The sequence below is a fragment of the Rhea pennata genome, chromosome 8 (genome assembly GCF_028389875.1).
Source record: "Rhea pennata isolate bPtePen1 chromosome 8, bPtePen1.pri, whole genome shotgun sequence".
Taxonomy (NCBI): domain Eukaryota; kingdom Metazoa; phylum Chordata; class Aves; order Rheiformes; family Rheidae; genus Rhea; species Rhea pennata.
In genome coordinates this window covers 11,872,547-11,899,277 of record NC_084670.1, presented here as the reverse complement: position 1 = coordinate 11,899,277, position 26,731 = coordinate 11,872,547, and the positions used below count along the sequence as shown (strand labels likewise).

The 26,731-nt window shown below is 55.3% G+C and overlaps 1 protein-coding gene across 3 annotated transcripts in view; it reads left to right on the top strand.

Moving 5' to 3' along the window:
- RNF220 (ring finger protein 220) overlaps positions 1–26,731 on the top strand; it is a 228,797-nt gene that overhangs the window by 126,350 nt on the left and 75,716 nt on the right. For all 3 annotated transcript variants that reach the window (XM_062580882.1, XM_062580880.1, XM_062580881.1), the window contains exon 2: positions 16,607–16,736. In XM_062580882.1, coding sequence (XP_062436866.1) covers positions 16,607–16,736 — 130 coding nt within the window. The remainder of the gene's footprint in view (positions 1–16,606; positions 16,737–26,731) is intronic.

The window sequence follows — 26,731 nt, the reverse complement described above, 5'->3', positions numbered from 1 at the left end:
CATCTCATATTTCAATGGCAATTGTCATTAACACTTTTAGTAATAAAATAATATAGCTCATAGTTTTTCTGTATTATGAACTGTAACTGTGCACAGAGAGCCCCAAAGCCCCTTTGCCCTCCAGCGCACCCGGTTTCAGAGCACGAGACGGTGGCTGTCCCACCCCAGCAGCCCAGAGCAGAGCGGGGCGGAGGTGGAAACGCCGCCGGCCGGGAAGGAGCCGGGACCGCCTGAGCTGGGACCTGCCGGGGACGCAGCCCCGCTCCCTACGGCTGCGCGGCCTCTGCAAGCCGCGTCCCCGTCCCACCCCTCGCTTTCTCCCGCCTCGGTGCGGGGCCTGATAAGACACTTGCCTTCCTGGAGAGGCGTTTAAGAACAAGGCCGTATTATGGTAATACTGAAGCCCGGCAAAGAGGGAGGAGGCGGAAAATAAGATTTTTTTTTCCGTTTCTCAATTAAATGAATGTTCTCCTAACCTATCATGCCCAGCCCTCGTGTGTGCTGTTACACCTGTCTCTAAAAACTCTGATTTTTCAAGCAATTTCTCACAGAACAGGCACTTTCAGAAAAATCATAAGAAAGCAATCGTTTCAAATTGGTCATTTGGGACTCAAATTACTAATCTAATACATTTTTTTATTGAGGGTTCCTGAAAGGTTCCATAAAACACAGTCTGTGAAGCTGCCCAAACTTGCCAGCCTCTGAGTTTGACAAATCGAACCCAACAATCCACTTTGCAGCTCAGGTTTAGGGCCCACGAAGCCGCCACCGAAATAGAAGCATTTATATTTCTACATCAATAGTGCCTATCTTGTCAGATTTTGAAATTCCCTGGGGTGGCTTATTTATTTATTTATTTATTTTTATTTTATTTGGGAGGGCTGGCCGAGGAGGACCGAGGGGCGTTAACAAACAGACTCTCCCCGCCTCTCCTCCCTGTTTGCCCCCTCGGTCTCCAAGCTGCAGCAACCAATATTGAGGATATTTGGGGGTTTGACCTGGAATATGCTGCTGCGCTGGGGAAGAGCGAGTGGGACAGGTCTGAGGGAGAAAGTCTGCCCAGGCAAGCAGAGGGCTGGGAAAAGCTGGGAAAAACCTGACTTCTCTTTATTATTTAACATCCTAACGTCTTTGATCAGCCCCCCGTAGCAGCAGGCGCTGTGCAGAGGCGGTCCCTGTCCTCAGGGGCTTGAGGTCTCAACAGAGGAGGAAGCCAAGATGTGGGAGAGACGACGAATTATCATCATTCTTTAGAAATGAGTGCTCAAAGCGTGGGAAGATGAGGGAGAACGGACAGGGGGGCTCTGGCAGAGTCACGGGTGCCGGTTTTCCTGCGTCCCCCTCTCGTGCCGTAGCCACAAGACCTTATTCCCCCTTTCGCCGCGCTTTTCTCCTTGAAAGGCGGCCGTCAGCTGAGGCTCGTGTTTACAAAGCACATTGGCCTCCCCTCGCGCAAGGCACTAATCAGATACATGTTAATTATTATTTTGGCAGATGCCGAGGCCGGCTGAATGCTGCCTTGAGGTAGAACAAAAAAAGAGGTAAAAAAAAAAAAAGAAAAAGAAAAAGGCGCCTCTCTGATCGGGTTTAATAGAATACAAAATAAAACTTTGCGGGTTGACAGCCAGCTCCTTCCCGATCCTGGAGAGGGAGTGGGGAGGCAGTGCAGAGCAAAGAAAATGAAGCACAGCGAGATAAGTGCCAGCTCCGCTTGCCAAGAGCCCTTCCAAAGTTGCTTTCCCCTGTTAATGTCTGACGGCGATTGCTCTTTTGCAAGAGCTGCTCTTGTCGGTAACGGTGCAGAAATGTGGCTCGGGAGAGAACTTCCTAGTCGCGCTGCTCCGGTCCAGCCTGCAGAGCAGCGCGGGGCGGAGGAGAGGGACGGGGCGCGAAAGGCTGCTGGGCACCAGGCAGGGGCAGAGGCAGGCTGCAGCCCGGGGCCGCGTGGCATCCTGCGGCGCTGCGGCTTGGTGCGTCGCGCCGTGCTGCCCCGGCCGCGCGCTGCCGCCTTCCCCTGGGATGCCTCCAAGGGGGCCCGTTACTGTTTATTGGGTTAACGTGTAGTTTTCCGCCGCTATTACAGTTTTACTAGGGGTATAATACGCAATGTGTAGTCAAAAAGTAGAGCAAGAGTTGCTTATCCGTTGCAGATACAAGCTGGGGTTGCGTTGCAGGCGCCAGCGGTCCCTGGCCTTTTCCCGGGGACTGCAGCGTTTATCCTGAGGCAGCAGGACACCCGGAGGGAGGCCGGGGGAGCTGTAAGCCTCCATCCCACCTCCTGGTCCGGAGCTCCCTGGGGAATTTCACGCCGGGGTCCCGGCTCTCGCGCAGCGCAGCGAGGGCGGCACAGTTAGCAGCACGCACGCTCCGGTGCGAAGACACCGCCTGAACGCTTGCAGGTCTGGGGCTGAAACGTGTCTCTGGTTTGAACTCGTCGGCTTTCGTTTGTTCCCTCTTCCAGTTCTAGAGCCACTGCCCTAAAAGTTAGGAGTTTCTGATTTTGCTGTTTCTTTAAAAAAAAGAAGATCCCCTGATGAAAATCAATAAGCAAGGTGAAGTTTTCAAAGAAAAGCGCCTCCCCTTGGAGAAGCGGCAAGGTGCGTTTCCAGCCGAGGAGGAGGCAAAGGGAGGGACTCACAAATCAAGGGGAAGGAAGGAGAAGCGGGAGCCCCCTGCGCGCTGGCTGCAGGCAGAGCGGGGCCCGCCCGGCCGCCGCAGCACCCGCCTGCGGGGAAGCCTCTGGCACCTCCGTCGCCACCAAGACGAGTCGCGTGGCTCTAGCCTGCGCTTGCTGTGCGGCCGGGCGCCCCGGGCACCGCGGGCGACGGGGCCGCCGCGCCGATCCTCCCCGCTGTTCCCCTTTGAACTCCCTCCGGTCGGCGGGTGTCTTTTGGGGGGCGAGCGAGCTCGGCGTCGTCCTTGCTGCCGTGGCCAGCGCCGAGCCCCCGCTGGGGCTCTTCCCGCCGCTCCTGCGTGCCGTGGCGATCTGCCACGGCCCGGCTCTGCCCGGGACGGCGTCTGCTGAGCTATTTACTTTATCCAAAGGGGAGGAAGAAGCCGCCTCGGCGGCGTGAAAGGCCCGCGGGCAGGAGCAGCAGGCCGCCGTGACGAAACGTCTCCGAGCCGAGCACTCGACAGACTTGGACGCCGAGAGGCGCGGAGGTGCCAAGTGCTGATCTGGCTTTCGCGCCGCCGAGGTCCGTGGAGCTGCTTTGGATTTACACCCGTGGAAGCGAGATGGGAACTTGGCGCGAGGTCTTCGTGCCGCTGAAGGAGCCCTTGGATGTGGGGCCAGGCTTTTAACCGGGGTCGCGGTCGCGGAGAGGCGATGGAGGAGAGCAGGGGTGAGGCTTGGGGCAGGGGGAAGGTGGCCCTGGCCTTGTCCTCGTCCTCAGCTACGGAGACAGCTGCCGTCGTGGAAGTGAGCAGCAAGAGAGGTCCAGCCAAGGGCACTCAAGAAAGAGGGGAAAACTAGGACTTTCAGTGCCTTCCCCGAGCTTCTCCACGTGCCCCAGTGCAGCAGAGGAGCATCTCTAAGGTGCATTGGGTCAAGGCACCCCGCGGCAGGGGCCGAGGACGGGCTCGTCCCGCGCGGGGCTGGGTAATACGCTAAGCGCTGGCTTCCAGCGGGAGACAGCCGCAGGCGCGGGGCCGCGTCCCTGCGGCGTGCCGCGCGTCGCTCTCGGGGGAGGCGAGGCGAGGCGAGGCTCTCAGGGCAGGTCTCGTCTTGCGCAGAGGGGTCAGCGAGAGGCTCGCGCGCCACTTGAATCCCCCGTAAGCACTCTGCGCTGGGGGGAAATTAACTCTCTCTGTAGGATAAGCCGTCAAGAAAAACTGCTCTAACATCTTCTCTGGGCCACAACTGAGGCACGCTTCTATTAGCAACTAAAAAAATATTTCCCATCCTTAGAGTTAAATGAGCCAATAGGTCAATCATGGAGCGAAAAGCAGCGATAGAGACCGGGATGCTGAGTGCCTCAGGTATTGGCAATCTATGTGAGGAATCCCAATAAGCAGGACTCGCCTGTTTTCTGTGTTTAGCAGCAATGTTATTCAACAACCTATTTGCAAATGCCATCTTCCAGAGTCCTCTTTCCCCCCTCATTAAAGTCGCGGTGATAATAGGGCGATTACAGTGCAGTAAGCTAAGTGCAATCCGTTAGTGGCGTCACGGAGTTTTTAGATCTTAAAAAAAAAAGAAAAGAAAAAAATCAAAGCTGTTTAAGTTTTGTTATTATGCACATTAAAGGCAGGCAGTATGGTCTGATCAAAGACAACACCACCCCTGCGCTCCCCCACCCTCCTCCTGCCCCTGCATCTTGTCCCTCCTCTATTCATTAGTGGCCACAGCTGTGCAGTCGGCCAATTACTTGGGAATAATAAGTACATTTTGCAGTAAATTAAATATTAATTAGTCCTTGGCAGGTTGTTGTTTTTTTTTTTTTTTCCCTCTCATTTCCCTCCCTCCACCTGAAAAAAAAATGGAAGGGATGTGACACTGTCATTGCCTGTGTTGGCATGTGGGTGACAGCGGGGGGGGCTCCCCCACAGCCTGGCAGTGGGTCTCCGCGCGCCGTCTTGCCTTGTGGTCTTTACTGCCCTTCTTCAGAGGGGTTCGCCGCTGCTAGCCCAGGACTTTTTAAATCTATTGCCAGCTTTGCTGTTATCTTCTCCCAGCATAGCTCAGTGATAGATCCCAGGTGGGAGGATCCTTGGATCCTGTGGCCAGGGGCTCCGGGACTGGAGCCAGCGTGGTCTGGCTTTGCCCGTTCGGTGGAAATCCAGCCCCAACGAACAAGCACGAATCCCGAGACGCCAGGGAAAGAGCCGGGCAAACCGGGCTGCGCTGTCAGACCTAGCGGCCACCTCCTGCTCCTGACCAGGCACCGAGGCTGGGCTTCAGCACAAACCCAGGCAGACAGACTGGCGCAGGAGCCCCTGGGAGCCGTCGGCTGGTCGCGACGGGAGGAGAAGCAGCTCTGGTCTCTCACCCGTTCCCTGCTGGCTAATTCAGCTGGAGCCGTGGTGCCTGTCACCTCTGCCAGGTTCGGCCGCCCTCCCGAAGCGCAGGCTCACCTTTGCTGAGTGACAGATGCTCCCTGCAGCCAGCAAGGAACCTGGAAACAAGGTCTCAGCATCCACCCGTCACCCATCCTTCCTCCTCACCACTGATTTCAACAGGCACGGAGGAGAGAGCTTTCTCTGATCTCTGTTCTTACCTTACCAGGAGTTTCTGGAGCAGGTATGAGCTACATTAACAAAGCTGGAGCAGTCTTTACCTGTCAGCAGATTCCAAAGTGAAAAGCTGCACTTGTCCAGCTCTTGGATTTACGCTCCACTAACAGCCCAGCAGGCTGCCTTGTGATGCACTACTCACCAGTTCCTCCCTTGGTGCTCTTGAGTGCAATTAAGCACTTAAAAAAAGAGAGAGAGAGAGAGAGAGAGAGAGAAAGAAAAAAAAAGTAGTTTGACAATATGCAGGTTTGGTTTGTATTTTATTTACAGTTTTTACTTAGGGACCAATAAAACCACAGCTGGCTAATGTGAGATCTAAAACTTGCATCTAACTCTTTGCCTCGGATATCTTTTATATGGTAAACTATTTATTTGTGTTTCATCTTGTACAAACTCCTCTTTCCATGCTGAGAAGCTGAGAGCTCCAGGGGCTCTTTGAAGACTATTTGCTATAGGATAGCAACTGGAATACTCTTTAAACATACGCGCCTGCTTTGTCCTACAACTGGCCTCTTGGTGTCAACATGCAGTTTTGTGTGAGTTTCCTGTGCAAAGCTAACATTTGCACACTCCCCTGGCAATTGTGCTTACAGATCCCACTTGTTCAAGCATATCCCATCATTTATTCTTGCAAGTAACCATGAGCAGCAGTTACTCCACGTGCCAAATTAGAGCAGCAGCATCAGGGCCTCTTCAAAAAAAGGAAGATTTGCCTTGCAACAACAGGTTATGAATTCCCACTGCTCTGATCAGCTATGAGGAAAGCACTGTGTGACCCATGTGGCCGGTCAAAACAGGTCCAAGTTTGAATTGCAAGTACCAGGACCTCTTTCTCTGAGCCTTCAGATCCTCATCACACAATTAAAATGCAACAAACTGTTCTTGGAAAGGGTTATTTGACAGCAGGATGAGATGAATACATGTAAAATCCCAGCACATTTAAATGTCGCATAATCAGCCATCTCCACCTATGAACATCCCCCTGGACACTGACCCTGGTGTGCCAGCAGAGCACGTGTGAAGGGTGACGTGGCATCAGGCTGGAGACACAAATCACGCTGAAATGCCAAACAGCTGCGTTACATGCATTCGCAACCCAAGGGTCGTGCTCTCGCCATAAAAAGGAAGATGAACCCTGGTGAGATGGGAGCAATGTTCCCAAGGATGCCTCTGGGAGGGAAAGATCAAGAACCGCTGCTCATAATGGCCTTGGCTGCTGAGACAGTCAAAATAATAACGGGGCGGGGAGGATGCTGGATGGGCTCGACTGAGCCAGGGACGCCGTGTGATGGGTGCTGTGTACCTACCTCCCCAGTGACACTGGATCTGCCAGCTCCCTGCTATCCCTCAGAGGCTCAGGCCTTTGGTTTGCGCAGCCCAACATCTGGCTCTTTTTTTAAAATTCCAGCAGAGAATTCTTTTATGTGGGTAAAAACAGCTGGGACAAGTTCTAGGAAGACACAGGAGGGAAAATATTTTCTTTCTTTCTGGAGTTATTTTTTCACTCTCTCTATTTTCCTTTCTTTCTCCGCTTCCATTGCCATCTCACAGCTCTCTAAATTCACGGGAGCTCTTCCTCAAGGTGAAATGAAGGCTCCGGGCAGCGTTTGGTGGTGCCGGCAGGGAGGGGGCCGGGGGTCAGGGAGGGTGAAGCAGGGAGGGGGCAGTGCAACAACGCAGCCTGATCTAGTGATTAAACAAAGGGATTCAGCCAACATGTGTAAAATTAAGTGATCAAGAGTTGATTACAGAGTGCATTGATTGTGTACTGATGGATTAAACAGAGTCGTGCTCGGGATGCGATTTTCCGAGCCGGGCACGGAGAGTGCAGGCAATCGACGTGTTGGCCAGAAGGACCCGCTTCTCCCAAGCCCTGGCTTTTATACATTCTCCGGATAAATCTGCAGAGAGGCCCATGGAATTATAATCGATTATCCATTTCTCAAAGTCACTTAAGGGCCCTGAGCTACAAGCTAAAGTGCCGGTGCTGCGAAGAGGCATTGGGTATGCGCCGGCATGTGCAGGTGCTGGCGCGAGGGGAAAATGTGGCAATGACCCTGCGTGCTGCAAGCTGATGAATCTATTTTCTTGTAGGAAATAGTTTTGACAGTTCAATATCTGTGTTTTCGATATGTGCCCCACACACCCCCAAGGGAGGAGAGGAGAAGAGAGGAGCAGGAAAGTAGGGGGAGGCAGTGGGTGGGAGGCAGGGAAAGACACTGCCCCATCACCCCTTCAAATTATAGGCATCTCAGTATATCACCAACTTAACAGGCTGCCCTCCAAGTCAAGGGCATGGGAGCTGCGTGGCTGCCTGCGCGCATGCACGGCAGGGACAGCATGGGGCTGGTGTGAAAGGAGCTGGTGCCTTGCACTGGGCGGCTCACTGGGCTGCACAGGACGCCCGCAGCAAGCCCCCTGCCTGGCTGGTGGCGGGATGGTCCCCAGGCTCTTGTTTCACCACCAAACGATGAAGACAGAGTCCCATTTCCGTGCTGTTCCTACCTCTCAGGAGGCACCCAGTTGATTCACCGAGCGATCCCAAGGCAGGGAGGGAAAAGCCGCTCCAGAGCTCCAGCAGCCCCTGTGCAGCACTGTCACTCCTGCTCAGGACTGTGCCCTGGTTTCCAGGAAGCAATCAGAGCAAGGAGCGGACCCCAGACAGCTCTGGGGGCGGCAGGCCCCAGATGTCACATGGGCTCATAGCCAGCCACTGGGATGTCTCTGTTAAACTCTACCTTCTCCTGTAGCTCCTACTGTGGTTATTTTTTGGTAGTTGAAGAAGGTATTTTGCTCCATGTCTTTCCATCCCAAAGATTCACGCGGAGCACAGAGAATGAAGGCACGCTTTGGTGGTCCAGCTGAGCAGCTCCTCCCATCCACCTTGTCCCACCAGGCCAGCAGCTGTCCCAGCTCCGTGGGCCAGTGCACCAAGGGACGAAAAATTAACCTTGTAGCAGCAAACAAGGCCAGAGGCCTTGGATGCTCAGCACAGTCCTAGGCACTGCCGAGGAGGAAGAGAGGAGGCAAAGGTGAGAGGAAGAGCTGTTCTCCATACTCCGGCCCAGCTGTGGATGTGCAGCAAACAAGGGAGCTTGAGGGTCTGCCAACTACTGGAAAGCATGCTGAGACGCAGTGTTTCATTTCACAGGCTCCCCGAGAAAGGATTGGCTGGTGGACACAGGCACCGAGCTCCCAAGAAGGAAATGTTTTGCCTCTTCTCCTCAGTCCCACCTCCCAGGCAGCTGGCACCCCATTTCAGATGTTAAGTGTAGTGCTGAGATTGCCCTGTGTTTTGTGCTGTGAGCAGACCTGACCTGGCTATCCAGCCGGTACCGCAAGCCAGAGGACCATGAGTTACCTGCATGGCCCCTGGGCCCCATCAGCTCCGGTTGCTCTGCCCTGCAGCTCCATGTGCAGACCCTGGCTGCAGCTTATCTGTATGACAGGACAAGCCCCACGGGACGAGGGCAGCCCAAGGATGCAACAGGAGGGAGCTGCTCTGCACCCAGGCCGTTCCCCAGGCTGGAGGGTCAGAACTGCAGGACATGTGCAGAGCACCCCTCCCCTGCCACCTCTGCCAAAGCCAAAGACCCCGCTGATGTCAGGGAGAGCCAGCTGCTCCCTGGAACCTGTGTGTTTTGGAGACAAGGTGGCAGGTTGGAGAAGGCTCCAGTTTCCCTGCTGGGGCAGAGGCTGGTAGCAGGAAAGTCCAGTTCTGTGTCCCTGAGCTTGTCCAGACTTATACCAACACCAGGCAGGGAATACGGAGTGGGAAGAAGGGATCTGTTCCTGTTCGTGTTCCCTGTTGCCCTTCTGGTTTGGTCCATGTGCCTCGCCATGCGGACTCCACGGCGGATCACAGATCCGTACCAGGTGCCTCAGGTGACCTCCCTGGCCCGGTGTCACATGCCATCAGATGGGCAGGTGCACAAGGCAATAGCTAGGGAAGAGGGCAAGGAAGGAGGCGAGCGCAGCTCCTGGGGTTGCCACCGCTGTTTTCTTCCCTCCTCGCAAAGCCAGGGGCGGCGTTTCGGATTTGCTCTGCTAAGACGCGTCTCGCGCTGAGCCTGCGAAGAGCGCCGCGGGGAGACGGGGCCCCGGCGCGTCCCGGCTCCGCTCTCCTCGCCCTCGCTTCCTTTCGGGCCCGGCCGCGCTCGCCCCTTCCAGCCCTCTCGGCAGCCCGCGTTCCTCCCGTCGAGGATTCATTGTCTTGTCAGCCCCTAGTTAGCCGGCGTGCGTGCGAATCATAAATTACCCCGCCCGGGCCTCTGCTATGCTTCAGCACAGACAAAAAAATTGCACTCCATCACCGTGTCTCCCGGCTTTTAGTGGTATTGATCAATGCTGCTCCCTTCCCGCCCCCCCCCCTTTTCATTTTAACCGAGCCGGTTAAGTGCAGTATCTTATTTTGTGCTGGGACAAATGAAAAGAATATTAGCAAGGGCTGAAATATATCTCTTTTTTATCTCTCTGCTACTTTTTTATTGAATCTTTCTGAGTAGGTGGCTTTCCGCAGGATGACAGCCTCATGACAGGCTCCTCATTAGAGCTGAGACAGTAATTGTGATGCATTTCCCTGCGCGGCCTTTTCACTTCGCTCCCCCCCCCTTCCTTTCCTCCTCTCTCCTTTTCCCCTGATTTGTAAAGTGATTGGATGTACAGACTCACTCAGTTTCTTAAATTATTGCCCAGCTCAATCCATCTTCCTCTATTCTGCGATGGGCAGCCGTGATCTCCGCAGATTGAGAGTCGCAAGAGGTGGGTTTTGGCCGCTCGGAGGGGTTTCTTGCGTTTCCCCCGGAGCCGGGGTGCCAGCTGCCATTAGAAACGCGCTGCCGGATGAGACGGGACGGAGCGGCACAGGCATTGCCTCTCTTCCAAAGACCGACACTTGGAACAGCCTCCGAGGAGCCCGGGTTCTTACTTGAACGTGCATTTTTTTACTGGGCTGCCCATGGGATCACCTCCGCCTGGGTCCCCAGCTGGTATCGGGTGGCCGGCAGCAGCGCTGCACGACTTTACCTCGGGCCCTCCAGTGCCCAGCTCACCTGGAAAGGCAGCTGCAAGAGCAGCTCATTCCTCTGGAAGAAAATCAATATTTTAGCAAGCTTTTCCGCCTTAGATCCAACTGTAGGTCTTTTGCCTCAGGAGAAATAGGTACATTTGCTATGCCGGTCGGCAGCCCGAGAGCTTTAGCACGGAAGCAGCGCTCTGGATAAGGCCCTGCGCCGGGACACCAAGAGCCAAGTTCAGCTCTTTGCTACGCCCCGGTTCGCTCGTGCGGCTGTAGGAAGTAGCTCGGTCCTTCTGTGCCTGTCTTCCCCCGGCTATATAAAACAGGCTGTCACCCACCCCGCTCTCTTCTCTCTTCAGATGCACGGCGGGGATGGACCCGTGCTGAGCTCTTGCTCGTGCAGCGTCAAACACAACCCGAGTCCAGCTTCTGCCGGTGCCCAGCGGCAGCTTTGCTCTGTAATAAAAGCAGAGAAGTGCCTCCTCAAAGGCCTTTTCGTACATGAAAAGCCACTTCTCCCAGCTCCCTTCCTCGCGTACCCAGACCTCAAAAATACACATGCTGCTCAGCCTCAGTCGCTCCAGAAAAGAGCAGGTCAGCTCTGTGCGGGGTCCCTTCCACCGGCGATCCGAACGTGCTCGCTGTGCTGTACGGTGTTTGCAGAATTAGGTCGTGCTAGGGATCCAGTTACAGCGGCACGTGGCTCTGGAGTTGCCTCCCTGCCCGCGCCGTCCCCAGGGCCACGGGCTCATGCGGAGCCGCGCAGGCAGCATGCCCGCACGGCGTGCAAACAGGCACCACGCGCCCGGGCAGGAGCCCCAGGGGTGGCAGCCCCGTGCAGCAAGGAGCGGGCAGCGTCCTGGCTTCGACCCTCCTCCTGTGCAGATGTCCCAGGTGCCAAGTACCTCTTCTGATGTGCCTGTGAGAAAGATGACTTGGGAGAGCAAAGTCCCAAGTGTCAGACAGACGGAAGCACCACCCTAAAGATGGACCATGACCGTGGCCTCAGGCAAAACCGGCTGGATCCAAAGGCTCCCCAGCAGGCGCAGTCGAAGCATGGCACCAGAAGCACACCAATAAATAACCTTGCGTGGTCCAGATCCACCAACGCGGAGACAGAGCAGCAACAAGGAACGTTATTCGTGCTCTCTAACTTTATTACTGAACAGTTTTTGCTTCTTGAAGTCACTCTGCTGTTACTCCTAGGTACTCTGCGCTGACACCTGAGCCACCTCCCCTTCAGTCGCCCCGCTCTTGTCATCGTCCCCCAGGGCCGGTGCAGCCCCTTCCCTGCCACTTACTGTCGGGGGGTTGCTAGCTGCCGCGTGGTCCTCTTTGGATGCCGCGTGGGCTCGCGGGGAGAAGAGCTAGCATTTGGCTATTTCCAAGCTAATATGGGTCTTTCTTTGAATTATTGTTTTTTGAGCTGGAAGGAAAGGAGGCTTGTCACACGAGATATCTGCTATCAGTACACAAATAACAGCGGGCCCATCATCGAATGGAAAATAATCGTCGCAGAAACCGAGTCGAGGGGGAGCCAGGAGGGATTATTACAGGCGCTGGCAGTGGTGAAGCTGTCAAGGAGCCTGTGTCAGCACTTCCATTACCACCCACTTGGTTTCGGAGCAGCCCAAGAAGCACAGCTCAGGGCCACAGGCCCCAGCATGGGGTCATTTCTATTCAAAAGAGTTTCAGATCAACTGGCTTTGATTGGTTTTAAATGATGGAGTGTTTAAAAGAGAGAGAAGGAGAGAAAATAGGAGGATGACATGGAGGGAGGAATCTCGGGAAGGGGAGTTCTGTACTCAGACAAGTGGAAAACTGCTTGAGATCTTGGAAAATTAGGAGCTGAAAGAGAAGTGCTCATCCTCCCAGGAGCAAGGTGAAGAAAGGGAGAATTTCAGAGGGCCATGAGGAAGGACAGGATGGTGAGAAGATGCCCACCAATTATCTGCCCCAGGAAGGCCCTTTAGGACAAAGCAAGCAGGTCCCCAGTAAATGTTCAGCAGGGAGCATCCTGCCATGAGTGTTTTCCCACCTGCTGCCCGCTTGCATATGCCACCTGGGCAGCCATCTCATGCCTGGGGAGGCACCTGGAGCAATGCATCGGCTGCACAATAAGCTGACAGCACAACAGAGCAAATAACGGAATTATGAACAATTTATTCCATTAATCTGGCAACTCGCTGAGCTCCTGGGTTGCAGCAGCCCTCACATCTTGTAAACTTTGCATATTCAGAGTGACTTGGGAGTGTTGTATACTCTGTGCTTCAGAGTGACAAGGGGCTACACACATCGTGTGCTGTTGCAGCAGTTGGCTGGCTGGATCTGTGTTTTTCCACTTAAATGCTCTCCAAAACAGAATTTCCCATTTTGCTTGCAGCAGACTTTCGAGGGGTTCCCTTCAGCGTAGCCCTCCTTGGTATCTGAGCATGCAATGCATGTCCGTATCAGCCAGCTCAGAAACTCAAGGGGATGAAACCAGCTGGAGGGAAATCGTTAAAGGAGCTAACGAGTCACCCCAGCAAGAGGTTACCGTCTTTGTGCAACAGTTCCTCACGTGTTCTCACCAGGCTCTGAACTTGCCGCTGTGCTTTTGGTAGGATCTCACACCGTTGCTCGTCGCCGGGTGGCCGAGCACCTCCAGCACAATCCTCCGGGGATAACAAAGCTGCTGCTGGGCCCTTCTTTTGGCTGGAGTCATCAGCCACTTAGCTTGGGATGTATTATCTGGGATGCTTGGGGCTGCGGAGGAGGGTGGATGCTGATGTGAGTGTTCCCCAGTATCTCAGCCCAGCTCCAAGCCTGGAGTCCAGACCCTGTTTCCTGTCAATTTGCAGTGCATCAGGCTGATTGAGGGGAGTCAGTAGAGTTACGTTGGTTTCATACTAGTGTAAATGAGCCCAGGATCTCACCCACGATCTCCAGTGAGAACAGAAGGGTTCGATTCAATCCCCACCAGGGCTGGGATCCATTTGCAGGCTCCCTCTGAAAGAGCCAGCAGAAAAATTCCACCGCGCAGGGGTGCGTTTGTGTCTCAGGCGCTCGGCTTTCAGAGCAGGAAATATTCAGTTTCAACACTTCAAGTTAAACATTTCCTCGGAGCCCGGGAGACCAGGCAAACAGCGGGAGCACCGAGGCTCTGCCTTTTCATCTCTCTGGCACTGGCGAGCGGGGGGTCGGCAGCGGGGGAAGCACGGCCGAGCCGCAGAGGGTAAACACTGGAGCTGAGCCTGCGGAGTAACCGGAGAGCGAAGGCGAGAGAGAGGGGCAAGGAAAACAAAAACACAGCTGCCAAAAAACAAAAGCCTGAAAAGAGCCATTCAGGGTCTCCCAGGAGCAGGTTTGGCGCAGGGCATGGAGGAGGAACGGGGAGCACTTGCTGCCGTGGCAGGCACAGGTCCAACCTGCGTGGGGATTTGGACCCGCCGTTTTACCCCGAGCAAATGCCCCCTGCTCTGTCAAGTGGGGTAAGCGCCCACCCACGGCGTGCTGCAGCACACGCCGCCCCACGCACCGCAGCATCCTTCGCTTTTTCGCGAGTGCCAGGGCGCTCCCGCTGCAGAGAGGAGAGGCAGGATGTACGTGTCTCCGTCGCGGCTTTCACGAGCGAAGCTATAGTACCCGGGACTCCCAGCTTCTCCCTCCCTGCATCCCTGCATCATATGCCACACAGCTGAGTACCGCCGCGTGGGGTGTCAGACCGGAGCGTGGGCGTGTGTTGGGCCCCCGGGACACGCTGTGGTCGCAGTCACAGCTGATCTGGGGAGACACATCCAGCCGGCAGCCTCTGCAGCACTGCGGGCAGGCAGTGAATTTTGCAGACGTGGGGAGGCTTGCGTAGGTGTCCTGCTGCCATCAGAAATGGTCCCTCCCTGCTGCCTGTCACTGCCACTTATGCCAGCCCCTGCAAAAGCGAGGTTGTCAGCCCCTTGGGCCAGGAGCCAGGGCTCCTTCTGTCTCCTGCTTTGAAGCGCTAGCGTGGCAATCTGTGCGTCAGGGAGTTGGCTGCCTGTCCAGGGCCCTGGTCTCCTGCCCCGGTTAAAGCCCTTGCTTTTGGAGAAGCACCAGGCGCCTGTGCTCACTGGAGCACAGGGATCTGTCCCCGCTGTCACAGCTCCTTCTAAGTGGATGCAGCATGACAGCTGTCACATCCTTCCTTGACATGAATTCATTACAATATCGTTAATGTAGCTGGTGGTTAAGGCCATTGCTGCTCATTTCTCCTGCTGGCCTGGGCAGGGGTTGGGACTGCAAAAGAAGACAGCAAGAGCCTTTCCCACAGCCTGAGATCCCTCCTAAATCCCTGGGACATTCAAATACAAAGTCACTTCTGCTTAGCAGCATGCATCCCATCGAAGATCCCGAAGAATGAGCAGGGAGTGAGGGCCTGAGCACCCAGGAGGTTAAAAAGGCCTCCAGCCCAGTGCAGCTGAGCTGGTCCCCAGGCACCACACCAGCTCCACGTGCCGGGGTGTCCCAGGAGGACTCTGCTCTGGGCAGCTCGGGCTGCCTGCTCCAAGGCTGCCCATCCCAGCAGAGCCGGTGCGGTGCCAGAGTCCAGGACTGCCCTGCGCCTCCTCCAGCGAACACACCCAGCTCCCTGGAGAGCAAAGCCCTGGAGATGTTCAACCTCTGGAGACGCAGAGGACACCTGTGGCCTGGCGGCGCGGGCTGCGGGTGGCAGGTGGGGGCTGGCGGCCCCGCGGCGGTGACCCGGGCCGGGAGCGGGGCCGCGGCGCGGCGGGGCGGAGGCGGCGTGTTTGCCCGTGCATCTGCGCGCCCCGCAGCGGGGATCCAGCAGGATTTCCCGTCCGCTCAAAGGCTGCCTGTTTATTTTGGGAGGGAGACTCAGACAGCTCCATTGTTTTGCTGCGGAGTTGGGGTTATAAATAGCAGGTGGTAGGGGACACTCCTGGGCTATTTTGGGCCCCTGCTACACAAAAGTGGAAAAGCTCCAACAGGAAGGTGGAATCACTGAAGTGCCGACCTTTCCTGCTAGGGTCAGCGGGAGCTCGTCGTTTGGGTTCGGTTTGGTTTCTGGGCACCGTTTAAACATGGGGCAACGAGGAGAGAGCCTATGCGTGAGAGAGAGGGAGATGCTCCCAGTTACGCAGGCTGAACGCTTTGTGCTCCCATCTGCCGGAGAGGACTAAGTGGTCTGCATGGGGCAGCGAGACGCCGGGATCTGTCTGTGGCTCCGCGTGGGAACTGTGGGGAGTAGCTCAAGTCCAGAGGAGAGATGATCCGGGTGGCTGCGGTCTTCTCCGGGGTCTGCAAGTCGGAGCGTTCCCAGTGGGTGGCCGAGAGGGGGAAGCAGGGGAAGCTGTCTCCGTAGCATCGACTTGCTCTGATTTGCCACTTCGGTGCCTCAGTTTCCCCCATCTCCCATTCGGAGGTGGAAGAAAAGGCCAGCGAGCGTCCTGGAGGCAGCCCCGCTGCAGCCAGGCACGTACGCTCTGTCCTGCCCGCAGGCAAGGATGAGCCAAGGTGACTCACAAACTTATTTCAGACCCCTCCTCTCGTTAAATGCCTGCGCCAGGCGGTTATACAGTGAGCAGCAGGGACCCAGTAAAGCTGCTCACACCAATGTTTTATACTTTGAGAAGGTCTATTCCTTTAATGGGGATTCATTTAACTGGCCTCTACCATCGTTAGGAGCCATAAAATGGCACCTTTTGGCTTCTGATTGGAAGGCCACGTTGCATGTAGCCCCCTCGTACCAGCGCTGGCTGCTTTATTGTGCATTACTGCCTCTCACTCAGATTTAACCAATTTGATCCATGTCTAATACATAAATAAATAATCCAGCAGGAGGGTTCACATTAGATGACAACAGGCGGCTATAAAGCATGTTTCTCCCCGCTGGAGCCATCTGAGCCGGGCTCCGCACGCCCTCTCATGAGCAGAGCTGCTAATACAGCTGGGAGAGAGGGGCCAGAGACCCGTGGGCTTTTCTGTTTTATTGAAACTTCATTGTTTGCTTAGAGTTTTATTTTATGTTAAATAGATGCTGTATATTCCTTATAGAGGAGGCAATAAAGTTTCCAAGCCGGAGGAAATTGGCTGAGGAGCAGGGACTGAACGGGGGAAACCTGGCTGCGCAGGTGAAGTGGAAGGGCAGCGTTTGGGGGCCGAGGAGGGTCTGCGCCTGAGCCGACAGCTCCGCACGCCCCCGCTGCCAGGGAGCCCCCAGGCTCTGAGCCCAGCTGGGGAGCGGGCTCCCCACGGGCCCCCAGCGCCCACCCGTCCGTGCGCGGTGCAGGTGCTGCTGATTGCTGCTGCTGCCGCGGGGCACCCGGGCTGAGGCTGTGCAGGAGCTAAAGCTTTCTCCCCCTCTTTTCCTCCCCACAGGCAAAAAGAAGGCGACTTTGTTTGACAGCCAGGCTCCCATCTGCCCCATCTGCCAGGTCCTCCTTCGCCCTGGCGAGCTGCAGGAGCACATGGAGCAGGAGCTGGAGAAGCTCACGCAGCTCAACATCAGGTAAGGAGCCACCGGCGGCCGGCGGGCTCCTCGGGGTGGCCCAAGCCTCCCAGCTCCTCGCTGGGCAGCGGAGGCTGTGATACCGCAAAAGCCCCTGTGCCCAGGGCCTCATCCAGCCCCACTGAATCCGGTGTTTGTCTCCGGCCTCCGGCAAAGAAGGGGCCGGTGTGCAGGACAACTCCACGCCACTGGGATCAGGGCTGGCCTTTAACAGCTACCACTGCGCAGCGGGGCTAAAAAGCCCAAGATCCACTTTCCTCCTGCCCCCAACACTTTGTTCCCCTGAGTTATCGAATGTGGGACACTGAGCACTAACCAGCAGGGCAGAAGCATTTCTCCGGCATTCCCCACGACAGACTGGTAGAGATGGGACAGAAATGGGACAGCCGGGAAGGTGTGTTGAGGTGGGCAGCTCTGGCACTGCTCGGACATGGGCGTGCTGAGCGCATGGCTCCGGCAGAGGAGACGTTAAAGCAGGTCCCACCTGAGCACTTCCCACGGTGGGGCTGCCCCTCCGCTGCCTTCAGCTCCCACTGCCTTCTGCTTTCCCCAGCTCAGCAAAGTCCTCTATTTAAAAAATAATAATAATAATAATTGCATTTTAACTGCCAGCAGTTATTTAGGAAATGGCTGTGGCCAAGGGTTGGCAGATCCCTGCCCCCGCCTTAATAAAAATCAGCAGCCTTGGAAAAGAGCGTGTTTATTTCAATTATTAATGAATTCCCCAGTCATTAAAAGGTGAGAAAAGAAATCAAACTGCCGACTAGAAGCTCAGTTACGTCACCAGGTGGTGGGAAAGGGAGGGAGAACATGGGTATCCGGTGTGTGTGCCAGGGCAAAGGGGTTCACTTAGCTTTGGAGAGAGGAAGCAGGATCCGTCCCAGCCCGGGCTTAGCATAGCATCTTTTTTTTTTTTTTTTTCTTCCTATAAAACGAGCAATAACCATTATAGATTGAGGGAGAAGGGGGGAACTTCAAGAAGCAGAGACACCCCCCAAAACGGGCCTGGGCTGAGATCTCTCTGAGGTCCACCACCCCTCGAACAGGATGCGGAGGAGGAGAGAGGGGGGAAGAGGGAAGAGCCAGCCCACTCATCCCACGCGACGCCCGGTCCCCTTGCGAGTGTAATTTATGGTGTAATTTGGGCCGCATCCAACTTAATAAAGGGCCACCGCAAATTAGTGAACAGGTTTAAATGAACAGAAGCAATTAGTGCTCGGAGGAGCCCATCAAAGAAGCTGGGCCAATATCAGAGGGAAACTGCAACCGCGAGCCAGGAGCGGAGGATGGCTGGCGCGAGGCAGCGATGGGAAGGTGGCATTTAATGGGAAAGGAGAGGAAACCCTAAATCATAAAGCGTGACAAGGGCCATTGTGGGCCAGCTGACAAATGAAAAAGAATGGCATTATTCCCTTAAATAACAGCAGCAGTTAGAGAGCAGACAGCTCTCTCCGGCTCGCCCTCGCTTCCCCGGCCCGCTCCGCTCAGCCCCGCGCGCGGCGAAGAACCAGCGAAGGTCTTTATTAATTATTAAATAAATATTAAATAACGGCTCGCTCCGTAGCGTGATGGATAGCGTTCAGTCTAGCCTGTGGATTCGGGCAATAGGGGCTGAGCGTCCGGCGGCGGCTCCGCGTGGGGCCGATTTTGGGAAGGGGGGGGCAGGCGGCGGCGGTGGCGGTGAGCATCTCCCGTTCCCCCACCTTTGCCGCCTGGAAGAGCCGGGAGCAAGAACACGTCAACAAGGGGAGAGAGAAACTAATAATGATCTCAAATAACCCAATAAACATAAAAATAAAATGTAGGCCTATAAACGTGACGGGCACCGGCAGCCCGGGCCGCTCCCTGCCAGTACCGACGCGTTACCGAAATGGCCCAGCAGCTGTTACTGATCAGCCGGATGGGGAGAAGCAAACCGGGGGGCTGCTTTCCAAAGGCCCCTCTTTAATTTTTAATTTTTTTTTTAATTTAAAGAGGATGCAGCCAATCACAGCTTGCGTCGTTAAGTTTTAATAAACCTTCACGATTTGCAAGGAAATCATAAATTTCCGGCGCTGGGGGCGCGGAGGGCAGATTCCCCCCCCCCTCCCCTCCCCCCCGCTCCGCATGCAGCCCCGGGGACTCGGCGGGCGCTGCGTCGGCTTGCAGGGGCTGCGGACGGACCGGGTCCTTCCCGTGCCCCGCGGGGAAGGACCGGGTCGCCCCGCGGCTCCTCCGCCCCGGCCGGCCGGCCGAGGCCCCGCGCGCGGCTCCGCGCGGCTCGCTGAATGCAAATTTCATTTCTGAGCCACTGGCGCTGTTTCAAGAGCCGGCAGCCTCCGAGCCCTTCTCGGTGTTACATATGTAACAGCCTCATTGAACTTGACATGTCAAATTCAGGCCATTTGTGCAAAATCTCCCTTTAATAATACCGTTTCATTTCGCTCAAATGAGACTTGAATGCATGTAAAATGGAAAAGGATATTTAAGCGCTAACATTAGGCAGATGTCTTGCCAGAGGCCGATTGAATATATGAGATTTTGAAGTGCTTAACACGTTTTCGGTGCTCCCTCTTAGAATATGTCACCTGGCTTTCTTTTTTCTCCCTCTCCTTCCTTTCTTTTTTTCACCCCTCTTTAAGCGAAGGGTATAAATTGAAAGAAAACAAAACTACAAGCCTTGGCTTTACGGGGTTTAACTCTTGCAGAGCAGGACTTTGGTATTGCTCCTCCAGAGAGAAATTACCTTGCAGCTCACCTTTGCGGGGCCCGAGCACAAAGCAGCGGAGAGCAGGAGCCCGGCGCGCAGCGGCCCCGCTGCACTTTGCGGCAGGGGTGCTCTCCTCGCTGTGTGTGTACAGCTCCGAGAGCAAAGGTGCCGATCCCCAGCTGAGCCGCAAAGTGCCACCAAGGTAAAAATAAGAAATAATGGTAGTGACCCTCTCCGTACGCTTGTGCCCTGCGCCCCCAGCCAGCCCGGGCCTTGCAGAATACATGAATATTCTCCAGCTCACGTACGTTAAGCTGATCCGTGCGCTGTGCTCCTCACCCCACGCGATTTATATTTACCCACTTTACACCGCATCCATATTAAAGGCTTGCAATAAAGCACACTGAAATGTGAGGCTCTTTCTAGAGATGTCAATGGCCCCCGGCCCCAGCTCACCGCGCTTCAACTACAGCCGCGTCTGCGGAGCCGGGGCCGGCGGGGAGCAGCAGGCAGGTAGATCATTAGAGCTGGTGAGAGCAGCGCCCGTAGGTGTCCCTCAGGGCAGACACCCGCCGGCACATGTGTGCGTGCGGATGTATCACCGCGTATGTCACGGCAGGTAAATATTATGAGCAGAGCTGGTGGCGCTCGAAGGTTAAGCTTTGCTAGGGCTTTCCTTTGAAAGCTCCTGTTCTCAGCTGCTTATAATGCCGCTGTCCTTAACCTGGCCTCACCTCCCCGCTTGGGTGTCTGCCTCCGCCTGCAGCTTCACCTGTGATGGATTGACCAGTTCTGAAAATTGTGCTGAGGAAAAACGCGTTTTGTGTCGTGCGATGTCAGACCCACCTTACAGCCAGCTCTTTGAGGAGCACATGCTTTTTGAGTTCCTAGGACAATGTGCCTGATATCTGGCCAAAAGTTCTTTTCCAAGAACAGGAAAGAAGGCAGTAGGAGCTGAGGGAGGTGAACAGGGGAAGGAATGAGGGCAGAGCGAAAAGAGGGGACAGGAGCCAGGGGGATGTGCTGGGAGTGAAGGACAAGAGAAATTGGGCAGGTTGAGGGAGAAGGTGAGGAGGAGGTCCTGGAAGGGGCAGGACTCTACCGAGAGGTAACAACAAGATCTGCCTCCCAAATCCTGGGGTTTCAGAGGCACAAGAGTCCTCAGCTGTCAGGAGAGCACTGAAATGGCTTGTCAATGCGTGTCCCCTCCAAAGGACCAAAGGGTCTCTGAGAGCTGGCTCAGGAGATGCCAGGCTGTCTGTGGAGCCCGCCTGTGCTGACAGACAGGCCAGTCGTTGGTCTGCCCATGGTGCTTTCTGAGCCCCCAGGTGGAGTTTGGGGGAAAAGAAATTTATTGGATTAGGAAATCACATTACAAATATTACAGTTGCTGAGTCAAGCACTTGAAGGGAAATGTGCTTTTGGATGCAGTTTGTCTAACAACATGATCTTCTGTTCTTGAAAATGCAGTCGCCTTTTTAAAGATGTATTTGGCAGGGGATATTTTTATTTCCCTGTATGGCAGCTTATGGAAGAGAATTCTTCCTTGTGTTACCAACAGCAAACATGCTTCAGAGCTATGATTTCACTTCTCCAAAAGGATCATGTGTATCAATATAGCACGGGAATGGTCCAGTGGGTGGAGCGGTGAGTTGGACTATGTCAGCTCTGTTGCTGCTTTTGTGGCTGAAGGACTCGCTGAGCTCCAACGGGGCTACCTACACTCTTTCTGCTTGCTTCGGGGAGTTGTAAGCTTAGCAGAGGTAGCCAGCAATATCCTCGTACTGTGTTGTACTGTTAGCTGCACGACAGCATGCTGGAGCTGAGCATGTCCGTGTGACAGCATAGCAGAGTGTTCAGGGGCGCCCAGGGATGGACGTGGCCAAGTGGTGGAGAAACAATACTGTCCTCCCCATGCCCTGTGGCTGCGCATACCCTCCCCTTCTTCACTTTTTTTCCTGTCTTTCCTCCACCCTGAATCCTGACCTTATCTGAGCATACCCATATTTTGAAGCCCATGCCCACCTCCTCATCCCCATTAACTGTTCCCAGCCTAGATGAGCGGGTCTCGTTGGTCCTTGCCACTATGCCAAGAGCAGGGAGATGCCCCTGTGTGCCCAGCGTTTCAGAAGTTACGTCATAAGGTGGATCAGGGAATAATTTATCTTCTGATTCTTTAATTATGAAGCTTTTCTTCAAACATAGAGGGCACTGGAGTCTCTTGCCTTGGTGCAAATGGAAAGTGCTTTGGGCTGTTTTCCAGTGACCTCAGAGATGCCATCAGGAAGAGGGAGCCAAATGCTATCAGGGAAAGGAGGGCAGAGCAGGACACAGTGGGAATGCCTATTTCAGAGCAGGTGAAATGCCCAGGCAGGGGTTCAGTTTGGCTGTCGGAGCCAGCCTTGGTTCATGTCAGAGAAAAAGAGCCAGCCAAGGGCCCGTGGTGGCTCGAGCTCCTGTAGCAGCTCTCAGTGCATCTCTACCCAGGCTTAAATCTTCTTTTGTCATCCCTCTGATGCTTTCTCTCCTTCGTTTGCACGTGTGCTCTTCCTCTCATTCTCCTTAATCATCCCTCCATTGGCAGCCAGGCTGGGAGTGTGCAGCACTCCCTCGATTGCTGGCACTGTGCTGAGCATCTTCATCCTGCCAGGAGAGGACTTCATCTCCCAGTTTCTTTATGCAGATAGGCATGCTAGTGGCTCTCCTTGTGGGGCAGAGGGAGCTCTAAGTCCATTGGCATAAGGAATAAGCAGATGTCTGGCAGAATACTTCCAAAATTGCTTCATCTCAGAGGAATCTGCTAAGTATCGTGTTACCCCAGAAGGCCCTTGGAAGAGACCTTCTCAGGGCCGGAGCAGGTAGCTGGTCTGGAGAGAGTGAGGTGGCCGTGCTGCCAGGCCTGGCAGGATAAATAAAGTGTGTAAAACCCAAATTAGCTCTGTTGTCATGTGTCACATCAGGGTCATGGTTCTCGCCTCAGGTCTCCTCGATTTATGCTTGGGAACTTTAACACGACAGCCAGGCACTTCCTTAGGCTTCTTGTACCGCGAACATTGTAGGTCTGCGAGCGTCTGAATGAGTGAGATTAGAGAAACCTTTGAGTGAGAGGGTTTTTTCCTCAAAGCTCCATTGAAGTACATGCTAATTCCCTTCCTTAAAGGCAGCAGATATCTGAGAGTGCTCCAGAGAGGGCAAGGAGCCCTAGCCAACAAGTGAGTGTGCAACCAGGGAAAAGCGGGCATTGAAACCACATGGCAGCTCCCTCCTGCTCCTCAACTTCCTTCTGTCATTCTTCCTTCTTCTTCCCTCTTCTTTTTCCACTTTCTTCTTTTTTATGATTTCTTCCCTTTCTCCTCCTCTTCTTCCCCCTCCCTCCCCCCCCCCCCCCAGTATCAAGGCGACATCTCCAAGCCAAGTACTTTTAATTTCACCCATGGCCCTTGCTGACACGGTGGATATGCACAGCAAGTTAAATTCCCGCCTGATCAATAAAGCAGAAGCAGTGTGTCCGACTGGTCGATATTTTTTTATCTGTCTTCAGCCCAGTCCTGCTGATGACAGCCCCCTGCGCTTCAGCAAAGGCACTCAAGGGCATCAGGCTTTGGCAACACAGCTCTTTTTTTTATTTAAATTAAAAAAACCCAGATGCCTACAAAAAAAAAAAGTTCACGGAGTTTGGCCTTTGCTTAATAACGTTTTATGATTTATCTTAATTTTTAATTGAAAAAAATTTGCGAATTAATTGATTTCTGGGACTTGCCAATTAACATTGTAATTGGGTGCATGATAAATTTCGAGGGAGCATCATTTTTCTCCCTCTCCCCCTTGTCACCGAGGAGGGGAATCGCGAGGGCAGCAGCTTCCTCCCCGTACGCCCCCCTCTCCTTCCCCGGGTGCCGCTGCCCTCCTCCCCCCTTGCTACTGTATCTTAAAGAAGGAACAAGAAAGCTAATAAAGTCGCGTTATTAGAGTCTCGCCAGAGGTGACCCCTCCAGGCATAAATCCGCGCCTGGGAAATCGTGGGGACAGGGACTATTAAGTGCCTGGCCGTACTTCGCGCCAGCGGGACTGGGCACCCTCCTCTCCCGCCGCTGCCCCACGCGGCGCGGGGGCTCGGGGTGCACCTCGGCCCGGGAAGGGGCTTTGCCTCGACCCGTCCCGGCGCCGCTCCTGCCGCGTTTCAACCAAGCCCGCGGCCCGGCCCCGGAGGAGCGCGCCCCGGAGCGTCGGCTGCTCGGTGGCGCTGGAGCGGGGCCGTGAAGGGGCGAAGAGCGGGCTCGCTCCCCCACGTGCCGGGCGAGGAGCAGGCAAACTGGCTAGTGCCAAGGTGAGGAGCGAGGAAGCTCCGTTTTCCCGGGGAGGAGATGGAGACGCGTGGAACGGGCAGCGGAAACCTCGAGCGGAATAAGCGGTGCCTGGGAGCTGCAGAGCTTCCCCGGGCCGGGGGCCGCCCGGCCTCGGCCTGGCTCAGCCGCGGCTTCTCCGGCCGGCCGGGACGCCGGAGCGGCTCGGAGCAGCCCGGGGCTGCGCCTGCCGCTGCCGCCGGCGGGGAGCGGTGAGGGAAAGGAGGGTAATTTATGAGGAGAGGAGTCTGTTTATTATCTAGCAAATGTGGTGCTGCTGATACCGGGGATTTATCCTCTCTCATCCCCCTCTGATTTGTGTCCCTGCCCCTCGCCGTGGCAGATTAATCACGGCCGGGAGGGGAGCAGAGCACCGTCCCAGCTCCCTCGCGCGCGCCCGGAGCGGGGCAATGCGGGCAGCCCCGGGCCCTTCCTCCGCTGCTGCCTGTCCCGCGCCGAGGCGCCCCGCTCCTCCCCTCCCAGCGCAAACTCGGACCCCAAGCGGGGCAAGTCGCCCGCCAGCCGGCCGCGGCCCGTGGCCTGTGGGTGACGGTATTTCTCCTGGGTCAGAGAGGCCCGGCACCAGGAGGAGGGTCTGTACGGGCTTTGGGACCTTGGAAGTCAAGGCTTTCCTCTCGCCCTGCCGCCTTGGGCACGCTGGGCTCTCTGTGTGCCCCCCTTTTCCATCCGTGAACCGGGCTAGGGAGGAATCCTCTCGAGAGAGGAAGGCGTCAGAGCCTCTGCTGGGAGGCAGAGCAGCAGCACCGCTGCAGGGAGAAACCCGGCGTTTGGGCGGGATGCATGAAAAAAGCAGTTGGGGGGGGAGAATAAATCTTGGGTCAGTTATTTTCCCTTAAGCGATGCATGCCTTCTGTGGAGCCTTTTCCAAACTGCCACGTGAGCGGCGAATAATTAAATGGTCATTACAGCTGCGGTAGCAAAAAAGCCCCCCCAGATCAATCTAATACATGACCTTTCCTCCGACTTCTTATTTTTTCCAGCCACCTCCTTTGCAAACAGTGGGAAAGAGATGCAATGTCCCTCCTACCCGAGCCTCCTGCTTTGCCCCCCACACATGAACCATCGTATCCTCAGCCAGACCCTACAGCAGCCCATCGGCTGCCTGAGGCGGAGGCTCCTTGCAGAGGCACGGGTCCACCACCCCATGCTCTGCCCCAGGTCACCCCGGGATGGATGGAGAAAAGGAGAGCTCAGCAGGGAAGGAAGATCTGTGGGTGTCAACATGACGGAGCAAATGGGGGATTTTACTGTGGTCAGGTCACTCACTCACAGCGGTTTATGATCCTGCTGCATCTCCGCTGCAGCTTCATTTATTTCGGGGAGCAGGGAGGTGGGTGGCTGCCCTGTGCGATCAGGCTTGCCACCACTGCCCGCATGTTGGCTACTGAGGTCTCATAAATACTGACGGAGCGAGCAATTGGGAAACGCGGGTGGGATTGCAGGGGCAGAGAGCCAGTGGAGCGGCTGGCTCAGGGCCTTTGGCAACTCTCACTGTCACCCAGCCCCTTTCCCCATCGGCTGCAGGAGGTCTCTCAACCGGTGTGGGGAGCAGGTACCATTAGAAGAGCCACGGCAGGTTAGAAATCACAGCATGCTTCCCCTGACAGTATAGACCATGTTCAGCAGCTCCGTGGAGCTGTCACCTGCAGCTAGGTGAGGATCTGGCCCCATGTAGTTAAAAAAAAAAAAAAAAAAAAATCTCATTTCCTTATTTAGGTTTAAAGTGACACTTCCACTTATTTAAACTAGCATTCACAAAAATCCAATTCCCTCTCTACCCTGCTACTGCTTATTTACTCCTGGCGTTTCCTTCCACACCACCCTGCAGGCTGCCTGGTCCGTGCCGCCCCGCGGGCTGCTCCGTCGCTGCTGGTGCTCCTGCCCTGCAGCCAAGCATGCGAGCCACGTGTCCTGCAGCTAAAAACAAATTGTTTCCACTGGATATTCTTACAGGAAAATATCAGTTGGCTGCAGCTCGTGGCTGCCTCTCAGCTTTGCAGGCTCTCGTGTGGGAGCTGAACATGCTCCAGCCGGTGCCTGTCGATCCGAGGGGTTGATGAGATTGTTTTGTGAAAGAGTCGCAGAGCCAAAAAGCACCAGCTGCATGGCAGCCGTGGGTGTTGTCAGCCCTCTTACCACCTCTTTAAACCTCTTCTCGCTGCGATGTCGTTAAGGGATGAGCACAACAACTGTAACGACCCAAGCTCAAGGAACTTCTCTTGCAGTAGTTATTAATTACGTGTTAGGAGCGGTGCTGGGGCCCAGCTGCTGCGCCAGGTCCCAAGCTCAGCCCTTCCTTGACAGATGCTCTTCATAAGCCCTAACCTGCTTTGGGTGGGGGCTCTTTGGAGAGCTCATTTGAACGTGCTTTGGGAGAGCCAGCAGCTGCAAGATCTGGTGGCTGAAGCATCTCCTGGTGCTGCTGTTTCTTTTCTGAGACTTCAGGCAGGTTCTGTCACTTCGTTTCCCCTTCCGAGCAGGTCTCTCTGTTGCCTTATGTTAGCAAACAGCCAGGCTGTAGCTACAATTGCAACAAAGTTTTCAAAGCCTTGCTCCTGGGCGCTGTCAGGCAGCACTGTGGTGCCCTGAGTGGAGGGGAGGAAAGCTTGCTGCCCCTGTTTTCCTGGGGTAACAGTACTGCAGCTTCTGGCGGAGCTGGGAATTGAACCCATGGTTTCCAGGCTGGGACTCTTTCTTGCCTGTGTGGCTTAGATCTTGCTTGCCCCCCACTTCTCCACCCACAGCGATGCTGCTGGTCCCCGGCTCTGGCCGGGGAGACAAGCTGCTCCTGCTCCAAGGTCTCTAGCACTGTTTTAGGGACCAAAACTTTGTACTTTTCACCATCTCCAGGGGGAAGCCAACAAATCCCTGGAGTTGAAGTCTCCTCCTGTTAGAGTTGTCGTGTCCCTAAGGCCTGATACAACACAGCAAGTCCAGTGACA